This window comes from Centruroides sculpturatus, unplaced genomic scaffold, assembly GCF_000671375.1.
Source record: "Centruroides sculpturatus isolate CEXI.00-Female unplaced genomic scaffold, Cexi_2.0 scaffold129, whole genome shotgun sequence".
Lineage (NCBI taxonomy): Eukaryota > Metazoa > Arthropoda > Arachnida > Scorpiones > Buthidae > Centruroides > Centruroides sculpturatus.
The window spans coordinates 930,026-941,643 of NW_019384478.1; the positions used below are offsets into that span (position 1 = coordinate 930,026).

Sequence of the window (11,618 nt, forward strand, 5' to 3'; positions counted from 1 at the left end):
AGACTCAAATAAAACAAATATTTGTGTTTTTCAAATAAATTTTCGTTTGACTCTTTTATAATAAATGAATTTATCTATTTCTAAGTAAAAATTGAAAGTGTCTGTAGAAGTAATTTTTTAAAATATCCTGTTTCGTGATAAAGTTTTAATACTTATTATTATAATCTAGACATGTTAATCCATAAATATACTTGTATATTGGGCCACAAGTATATATTATATATATTTGTGGCCCAAAACTCCTTGACTTCTTCCAATGCGGCCCAGAGAAACAAAAAGGTTGGACACCCCTGATCTAGATAGAATACTTCTGCACTGTACACTTCTTGTGGGAGTTACTCAGATTGGTTTATTTCTATCCTGGGAATATATCTTAGCTTCACGACTGAGACATCATTGTTCATGAGTGAAGCATTTCCTTGACTGTTATCAGAGCTGAAAGTATAATGATATATTCTTGAGTCCTATACTATTTGTTTTCTTATTCAAGAAAAATTCATGTTTTGTTTAGTTCTCTAGTAAAACAAGAAATTTGGTTGTTTTGATCTCACTCAGAAACTTTTTAAACTTTCAATTATGATGGTAAATTGGTGTCTTCCATAACAGAATCATTATCCAATATACAAGGGCTATTCCAAAATCAACTGCCAATTGGCTAATAAAAATAAACTTGTTGCCTTAGCAACATGCCCCATTAATAATAAAGGTTTATATCACTGAATTAAGCTGAAAAAATGTCCCTTAACAAAAATAAAAATAAATAAAGTCATTAATTCTTGTAAAAGGATCGCCATGCGGTAGGTAAAGAGTCCACATCCTTATGGTTGATGCAAGTAGTTTTCCTGTGTGCCTTAAAGATCTCTAATTTTTCCAGATATTTCGTTGTATGTAAATTTGTCGTAGGTTTAATTATTTCCACTCGATCCCAATGGACTCGAATGTCGTGTTGTGTTGTGTAAGCTGATAGCATGGTGTTGCCAAGTTTCTTATTAATTGTATATTTATGCTCTTTGATACATTGCTGCAAGTTGTGCCCACGTACACAAGATCTGAATTAAAACGCTGATCATGTAATAATATAGAATAGATCCCTGATGTCGATTTCCAGTCATAATGCTTCTTATCATTTCTTAATAGCTTGAAAACTGTAGGATTGCGTCAATATATCACTTGGAAATCATTAGCCTTGGCCGTTTCTTTATGTATTTGTCTCTTTATGTGATTAATAAGAAGGAGTCTTCCGTATCCTGCCACGCCAAAAGAATATCATCTACGTATCTTAAATAAATTAAGGGGTAAGCTATGTAATGATTAATAAGAAACTTGACAACACCATGCTATCAGCTTACACAACACAACACGACATTCGAGTCCATTGGGATCAAGCAGAAATAATTAAACCTATGACAAATTTACATACAATGAAATACCTGGAAAAATTAGAGATCTTTAAGGCACACAGGAAAACTACTTGGATCAACCATAGGGATGTGGACTCTTTACCTACCGCATGGCTATCCTTTTACAAGAATTAATGACTTTATTTTTATTTTTGTTAAGGGACATTTTTTTGGCTTAATTTATATATTTTTTTTATTTTATCAGCATAGCTACTTTTCCGTTATTTATATTTTAATTTCGTATTTATGTTCTTTTTTGTGTTCGATTTATTCTATGTTATGGTAACTGAAGAAGATCGTTAAGAAACGATCGAAAACATTTTTACATTATTAATTTTTATTAGCTGGATTATTAAAGGTGTGTTTTATTAGTAGTATATTTATCCAGTTCGTTTGTTATATAAGTTTACATTACATTTTAATTTCGTATTTATGTTCTTTTTTGTGTTCGATTTATTCTATGTTATGGTAACTGAAGAAGATCATTAAGAAACGATCGAAAACATTTTTACTTTATTAATTTTTATTAGCTGGATTACTAAAGGTGTGTTTTATTCGTAGTATATTTATCCACTTGGTTTGTTATATAAATTACAATTACAGGAAGTTTTTATATATTGTGAAAGCATCCTTCAAAATCAAGACCTAATTGAAGCCAAGGATTCTTCATCAATTTTGATTGTTGCAAAGGCAACAGAAGAAAACATTAAGTGCTCTGATATTTTCAAATATGACACAGTATGATTCTCCTCTAAATTAGTTGATAGAAAAGTGTCTTTAAATGTTAATCAAGTTTGCTTTTCTGGTGACATATATAAATCATCTGCATTTATTCAATATGCACACTGAAGAAATGTTTATTCTTTCACATGCTTCTACGACAATTATCATACACAAAATTGAGATCCCAGAGAGCAAACAGACTGAATAATAATATCTTTTTATTAACAAAACTGGCCTTGAATAATAACAATTTATTTATATCTTATTATCTTACCAAATAAATTATAAATAAACGTTAGTACAAATCCTATATATACAGTATATCAGTGGGTATTCTAATATGAAACGGGACAAGAATTTTAAATTGTGCAGTTGGTATCCCATATTTGTGCAGTAATTAAACTGTCTGATTCCAGATTTTATAAGTATTCTTTTCTTCCAGTTACATTAAAGTTAAAATATTTACCTAAATACAGGTAACCTACAGGTAACTCCCATATAACACGGGCCAAAAAACTCCAAAAAATTGCCGTGTTATATGAAACCAAAGAACTAGTGCGAAAAGGGGGGTTAGGTTCCAAAAATTAAAAAGCATACTGTTAAATCCTTATTTAAATCGGATTTATCATTCATTTTTTTTCATAGGTAAAATATTTATTATTTAAGTAAATATTTTACCAGAGGATTATTCATCTTATATGATGATCTCAGCTTGAGCATCATCAACTGGTAGCAGGTTTTGGGTGCGTTCGTTAATAGCAGTTGCTCTGCAACGGGAGTGCGCTGCTGTTTGTAGGCATTTAGGAACGACAGTGAAAGAGAGAGGGCAGCATCACACTATCGATAGTATCGTGTTGGAGGAATCTATAATTCTAAAATGAGCTTTTAGAGACAAAAGAAGGATCCCAATTGTAAAATATAATCATTAAATGGATTATTTGTTGAAAGAGCATTCAAAGTAGCCACAAAAACAATTAGAATGCTCGCGCAGAGTTATGCAGAAGTATAAAAGAACGCACCCTTTATTACATTTCATGTTGTACGAGGGTTTTACCCAATTCCCGAACCATGTTAGAGCGAACCTATGTTATAAAACCACTATATTATACGGGTGATGTTCACAATTCTCGAACAGTGTTAGAGTGAATCCGTGCTATAGAAGTGCGGTGTTACACGGGGGTTACCTGTACAGTAAAACCTGTCCAATACAGAAACCAAATAAAAAGGAAACCAGCCTAAATGGAAAAAATTCTTTAAAATGGAGGAATTTTTTTAAGTTAGAAAAGGACCTGTTCAGAACAGAAACCTGCCAAATCAGAAAAAATATTCAGTACTGGTCATTCTGATTTACACAGGTTTTACTGTATATTTTATTTGTCCCATGAAAAAAAGAGCCACAGAAGGAATGCTGGTAGTAGTATTTACCATTTGTATCAAATATGTACTGTACAATTGATATTTTATATGCAGCCACAACATCAATGTTATCATTTAAACTATAATATTCAACCACAGTACACTTATCATTTAGTAAATTACATATAGTGCAGGTGCACATTGCACACTGAGCATGTGTAACAATTATTAAAATAGCAATAATTAAAAAATATAAGAATTTAGATTTCTAATACAGATGAAAAATATATAAATAAATGTTTAATTATCAAATCCTTTTTGATTTCAGGATCAAGATTTGTATTTAATCAACTTTTTTTTAAGAAATGGAAGCAATAAATTTGAAAACAAATTAACATTAAAAATAAGTTTATGCAGACCATGTCCTGTACAAGCAGTGAGATTTCTTATTAAGCATTTTTTTCATATTTTGCAATTTCCTAATTTAAGAAAATTTATTGAAAAATATATATGTTAGTCTGGAATAATCTATAATTGCAAAGTTTTTTCAAACAATGAATAAAATCGTACTTACTAAACGTTTGTTGTCCAGTACTTCTTAACTATTCGTAAAAACAAATACTTTCAGCCACAGTCGAGGTCTGCTTCAGGTAAACTCAGTTGAGGTCTGCTTCTTTAACTATTCGTAAAAACGTTTGTTTTTACGAATAGTTAAGAAGTACCGGACAACAAAGGTTTAGTAAGTACTATTTTGTGCAAAATACCAGTATTCGGATTAGATTTTAAAACTAAACTTTCATTGTAAGAACGGAATCCGATTGTCCCTTTTAACCTGAAGCAGACCTTGACTGAGGCCGAAAACATTTGTTTTCACGAATAGTTAAGAAGTACCAGACAACAAAGGTTTAGTAAGTACGATTGTATGCAAAACACCAGTATTCGAATTAGAAGATTTGTGATAAACAATGAATTTAATAAACAACAGAAAAACAAATAAATTGCATAACCAGCATAAATATACAAATTCTGTTGAAGATCTTTTAATTACTTTTATACTATCTGTTTTACAGCTGATCATCACTAGATGCTAAACCACTGTTTTCATATTTATAATATTACTCTCACAGACAATGAAAGCATTATTATAAATTTTTTTGTTTTTGGTATTAAATTTTGTATGGCTTTAAAAATGTGCATGTACTATAAATTAGGATTATTATAACATATGTAATATATTTTTATTGTGGCCCATCTAAAATCTCCTTAATTTCTTAATTTGACATATACAGTATATGAAAAAGTTTAGCCATCACTGATCTAAATGATTCCCTGGTGTCCCAAAAGTCTTATTCACACCCAACAGGGATTCCTGGATTTTCATCAGATCAATAGTTTTCTATTGCTAAGACCAGTTTCACATGATCTGCATGTTTGCATGGGTAGATGAAACCGTGGCATCGAATGTAAGCCAAATGAGTAACAGAGACTTGAGAGGCACAACTTTTCATACAAGTATCTATATCAGCGTTTCTCAAAGTGGGTAATAACGCCCCCTTGTGGGAGATGAGTAAATCTAGGGTGGCGCTGGAAGCAGGGCATTGAAAGGGTGGCGCTGGAAGCAGGGCATTGAATGGTGACCAAAAGCAAAATTGGGGTCACTGAAAGCCATTCCCTTTCCTCTGTTAAACTGATAAGAGGAAACATTGTGTTTAATGGTTTCCAGATGTTGAGAACAATGTACGGTAAGGGCACAAAGTGCGAGATTCATACAAAAGTTTCCTAAGAATATTTTCAATCCTTTCTCACACAAGAGAAAATGGGTTAGGGGCGTTGGGTATAACTTTATGGAACAAAGGGAGGCAGTGGATCGAAAAAGTTTGGGAATCACTGGTCTATATGGTGTGTAAAGTCTTATGTTTCTCAACTAAGGCAATTTGCTTTAGTTGTGAAGCATGAGACTTTTGAGACTTGCATGTCTTCACACTATCCAATGAGTCCACGCAAATATCCAGATCATGTGAAAATGGCCTAAGATTGAATGTACTAGTCTTCAAACCACTAAACCTCTTCAGCTTACAGCAAAACATGTAAAATGTAGCAATTCACAAATGTTTTCAGAATCCACCTGATTCCAGCTTCAGGTTCAAAGAGTTTTGTTTTGAATTGGAATGCATCGAATTGAACATACATACAGAATTCAAAGTTGAACAGGCCTGTATAAGACATGCATTGAGCTATACTATGCCACCCCAGCTATAATAATGTTTCATACCAGGCCACATGCTTTGAATAGCTGTATCTCATCTCTATTGTTGATACAATTGGAGTTACAGCTGGCTTTAAATATTGTATTTCAAAGGACTGTTAAGAGTCTGATGTGATCCCAATTTGTAGAGGATCTGATAAGCTGGGACTGATTTAATTTAGCCTATATATGGTCCTCCAAGGCAAACGTTTCTAGTGATAGGCCTAGACTAGTAACTCATTTCATCATCAAAATCAAGCTCAGATTGATTATATTTTTCAAGTTCATTCACAATTTGGAACTGAAGTGTTGTCTCACATTTTATTATCAGAGTAGACCACATTTATCTTGATTAAGTTGTTTTTGGTAGTGTCCTTGGCTTAAAGATTGATAAATGTGACTTTTATTCCTTAACCTTACAATAAATTTTTTTAATGGAACTGAAATTGTCTTTTTATCCAATCAGTCAACTGTCCTTCATATTAAAGACATTACAAAAGTGCCATATACATATCTGACACTGTTGAGGAATTTTCTAATTCATTCCTTGTAGTTTACTTATGAATTGAGCAACTGTTAAGAAATTGTTTTACAGAATTTGATTTACCACAATTTTAGATTTTAAAATGAGTTTTGTCATTTTAAAATCTCATAAACATTGAAGGAATCTCTTTATTAATATGACAAAACATTTTTTGAGATGATCCATGTCTCATTTTCAATTGATTTGTGTGTGGATCTCCATACACAAAACAATTTTGAACAATAAAAAGATACAACGGAATACTTATTTTAAAAACAAATCCAACAATAGATGACATGAAACAGTTGATTTTGAATATTTTAATGACCCCATTAACAGGCAAACCAGTTGATGATATGCTATTAAAGATATACAAGCTGCAAAAGTGTGATGCTATCCATGCAATGCAGGCATTTAATGATGCCTGCATAAAGCTGTGCTGGATTGCATTAAGTACCAAAATGTTTGGATTGTCCAAATATACCAAACACCTTACATACTCTCAGATTTCAGGAATTTAAAACCAACATTTGTCAACTTGAATCATATTTCATGCATAGCAAATGCCCTTCATTTCATGTATGAATCAATACATTCTAAATGTCCCAAAGTAGACACATTTATTTCAGAGATAAAGAAAGCTTCAGTAAGCACTGATTTCCACATCTCATAGCATGCAGCAATTTGTGCTTGCTCCTGAACAACCAAGTAGTCAGCCATCTTTCTTGCCACTGTGCATGCAGCATGTCTTGGTCGCTACCCTTATCACTGATGCAAGAATTATAAAATTCCATTGACTGACATACATGCACACAAATTTTATTATAATTGCATTATTATTACAAAAATTATAGCAATTTTCATTGCATAATTACTTTCAAACAATCCTGTATATTATTCAATCTGTTATGATTGATATATATACAGTAGAGCGTCGATTATCCGAAAGTCAATCATCCGAAAGAATTCCAGTCGGCAAATTTAAATTTTTGCCAGTGCTGTGGCACTGCAATCTTTGGCTATGTCTTGGGCTACTCAAATATTTTACGTTTTTGATACTAAATTAACTTCTGAAGTATAATTTTTTTATTGTTTTTATATTTTTCAATATATTTATTTTGTTTGTACAAAATAAAAAAATAATTTTTAACGATACAACAGCCTTCATTAGGCTTAACATCAACGAAAATTCAATGCGAAGTGACACGCGATGGAAAAAAATGTCAAGGTGGGATAAATTAATATATTTTTTCGTACATAATCAGTTATCCGAAACATTGATCTTCCGAACAACCCCAGTTCCAATTGATTTGGATAATCGACGCTCTATTTATTTTGTTTGTACAAAATAAAAAAATAATTTTTAACGATACAACAGCCTTCAGTAGGCTTAACATCAACGAAAATTCAATGCAAAGTGACACGCGATGGAAAAAAATGTCAAGGTGGGATAAATTAATATATTTTTTCGTACATAATCAGTTATCCGAAACATCAATCTTCCAAACAACCCCAGTTCCAATTGATTTGGATAATCGACGCTCTACTGTATCATCATTATTAATAAATTTTTTTTTATACATTACTGCTCCTTTTAAATGCAATTTATAAGTGAAGAATCACAAACTTGTCCAACTTTACTATTTTCACTCAGAGTACAAATAAACTCTGAATATTTATTTCAGTAACATCTATTAATATTAACAACTTGAATAATAATACAGCAAGCTGGTTATACTTACCAGCCAACACATGACAAAGTTGTCATATGGATAATGTCCATTTCTCATGAGTAATTTATTTGTCACTAATGTTAATTTTCATGCCTGTCCATTTTTTCTTTTTATTTTGTCATCATCAACAATCTTCAGTATCTATTATCACATGATTATTTACTTTGAAAGTACATTTTTACTTCTTTTCTTCATTTTGATATTAGCATAAAGTTAGCGGATTTAGAATAAGACAACTAAGGTCTATACATTGAATCGCAAGTAACCCAAAGTTTTGAAATTTTATACTTTACATAGTAATGACATTATTACTGTATATATTGGATATAATAAAATAATTATAAAGAAGTATTATACCTGCACTATGTATTGTAATAGAAACATTTTCAAATCTCTTGATTGGTTAAGGAAACTGATTTCATTTCTTTGTTAAAGTGTACCTAGGAAACCCCAATGGCAGCACTTTCCGACTGTTCATGCTCCTGACGGACTCCTCCTGGAGGGAAGCTGCCAGCAGGCCACTGAGTGTTTAATGTCACTAGTTATTGATTCACGGTAGTTCTTGAACAAAAAAAAAAAGGAAACGTCTACTAAAAATATAGTTAATCTAACCTAACCTAACCTAACCGAAGTGCCACCATTGGGGTTACCTAGGTACACTTTAACCCATTTTTTTTATACACGCCACTATTTCACACTGTACCTTGAAATACATGTATTATTAACACAATTTCAACTGAAGTTTTTGAATTTTTACTACAGCAAATATTTCTATTAATATGTATAGTAACTAAATCAAAATTTCATTGTTAGAAACAAACATTTAAATTAATTATCACAGCTATCTTATAGAGAACCAATCCACATAACAGGTTTTGATTAATGTAATTGAACAATATTAAACTAAAGCATACATATGCATTATCACTTTGTAAAGCAAAATTATGCAAGTTTTATAAAAAAAAATAACAAAATTATAAAATTACTTTGTTTGGATCTCCACAAGTTTTTACTCCAATCTTTTGACGCTTCTTCTTTCGATTTCTGGGCATTTTGCATTTACTATTTATTAAAAATTATATTACTGCCTTAAAAAAAATTAATAATTTCTGATATTTTTGTTTAAAATTGACATGTACCACGTGCTTCTTCCGTGAAAACGACTCGCATCACGCCCTCTTTGAAAACCAAACTAAACTGTTAGAAATTAATCAATACTGTATTTTAAAGTGAACTTATTTTTGTAAAAATCAATAAAATAATAATTCTTAAATTTTACAAGAGTTTTTGTAAATATTTTCTTAATTCATAGTTTTTTTTTTTAATTTTACTAATTTAACAAAAAATTTATATAACGAACATTTTATCTTTATATTAAATATTTATTGTTACATTGTAGGGATATAAAGTTAAAAAACCTACAAAAATCAAATTTATCTATTGATACTCTGAAATATCGATAAGAATCTATTAATTTTCTTTCTTCATCGTTGCGTAATATAAAATACATTATTTTGTTCATTTAATTTTCATTACGAATTTAAATTATTTTTCTATAGTTAAATATTCTGTTTCTAACAATAAATTTATTGAAGTATGAGTTATCGCAGTTAAAATACCCTATTCAACGCCAGAGTCTTTTTATCTAACCTTCTGACATTTTCTATTCCTGCATTTCATAGAGGAATATTTCGGCCTACAAAGACTAACAGTTCAGTATACAATGGCAACTTTGCTATCGAGTTAGTTTTAGTTTGATTTTCGAGTAAAACACAAGCAATGCTGTCGTGTTTTGTTTTGGGATGTAATAGATGATGTTACTTTAAAAAAAATGTTTTTCGATTGCTGTAAGAGACTGTTACTTAGAATCGATGGCAAAATTGATGACAAAATGCCATGTGCGATTTGCACTTTGATAATCGAAGTGCAAATCGTTTTACAGTTAAAAAAAAAAAAAGAAAAAAAAAGAGACACGTTCACTGTGAAAGGAGAAACTGTAGAAATTATAAGAGAAAGATGGACGTTGACACCTGATGTAGTACCTATTATTTTTCCAATCTGAGCAAAGAACCAAAGAACTTCCCAGGAGACGGTCATCTCCAAGCAAGAGACGAAGACAGCCAGAAAGGACTGCCAAATTATTAAGAATAGGTTAGTTTAAACACAATCACTAACATGTCTCGTTTGTTCTTATTTGGGGTTACTTGTTAAGTCAAGAATATAATTAGCTTCTGTTGTTGTCAGTCTTGTAACGGACTGTTTCATTATTGACATTATAACTACTAACAGCAGGGTCTTTTTATCTTAGTGTCTGACTCCACCTTTCTTCTTCTTCTTCTTCTTCTTACTGTTTCATATGGAGAGTAACTCCACCTTTTTACTTTCAGTTTGTTCTCAAGCCCCAGATGGCGCTAGTAACAGAAGTTCAGGTACACAAACCACCTACAACATGTAAGCATGCTTGTTAACTCACTGGGATTTTACCTCCAGTTATAATTTATTTATAAGATATTTGAGATTGCTTAAATCTACCAGTAATGAAACGAAGAGAAGTTACACTAAGCAATAAAGTAACAGTATAATGACTGTTAAGTTTTATAATTTGCATAAAATTAGGTAATAATTTATTGAACATGTGATAACTTTCGATCTTAAAATAGAGTTTTTTTTTATCTTGTAAAAAATGATGCCTTGCAAGTGATGTAAAAGTGAATAATTTTAGCCGTTAGTGAAGCTCTATGTAAAGTCAGTTCACAACGTATTTACAAGCTGTTCAAACAACCAACATTCAAAACTTCATTGGTTATCATAAAGTACACGTTTGTCTGTTGTAAATTATACAAAGATTTTGAAATAATGGATTATTAAACCATAAGCAATTTATGTAATGTCTCTATTGGATGGCATAAAAATTCCTTTGACTTTATGTCTCTTAATACACTTCTGGCACTGTGAAGAAGATATTCGTTGATTATAACATCTAAAATTAAGCAGACAACATGCAGGAAATTGTTCTCTGTAAGTTGTTCGTGTGCTATGTTTTGTATTATACAGTATAATAGTACAAAACTGTGGATTATAACAAAGACTGAGCAGAAATACAAATATTAAAGTGACAAAACGGAAACCACGCTAGGAAGAAATTTACAAGACTAATTATTTTTGAATGTCAACATTAACTGTATAATATAGTATTAAGGCAGTTTTATCATCTTTATAATACTTATTAATAACCCAGTGGCGTACCGTAGTGAGGGTGGCAAAATTTCACAATAAATAATAATAACATCATGTAAAAATTTGAAACATCCTAAACTGTACTTGCATCGCGCTTACGATAGTGCTATCGTCCGGACAGTCCGGGAATCGGCTCGCCGTCCGGGTGAACTAGTAATTTTTTTATGCGAAGAAATCCTACGAAACCTGTTGACCCTTTTTTTTTGCTTGTACGATTCATTCGCGTTCATATACACCACTAATATCCAATAGAACTATTTTAAACAGGTCGCTGCACTACCACCGAATTTTTCATTGCTTGTTCTGTGACAAAACCGAATTTTGGTCTTTTAAATTGAAATACCTAAATAAGGGGGGCCGAAATTTTCCTCCGCCCCGGGCGGCTGACACCCACGGTACGC

At 31.4% G+C, this 11,618-nt stretch overlaps 1 protein-coding gene across 1 annotated transcript in view; it reads right to left on the bottom strand.

The window, feature by feature from the left end:
• Nucleotides 1–9,163, bottom strand: part of LOC111621375 (tRNA (cytosine(34)-C(5))-methyltransferase-like) — a 73,126-nt gene extending 63,963 nt beyond the window's left edge. Inside the window, exon 1 of the mRNA XM_023363485.1 lies at nucleotides 8,967–9,163. Coding sequence (XP_023219253.1) covers nucleotides 8,967–9,032 — 66 coding nt within the window. The 5' untranslated portion in view covers nucleotides 9,033–9,163. The remainder of the gene's footprint in view (nucleotides 1–8,966) is intronic.
• Between the last annotated feature and the right edge of the window lie 2,455 nt (nucleotides 9,164–11,618).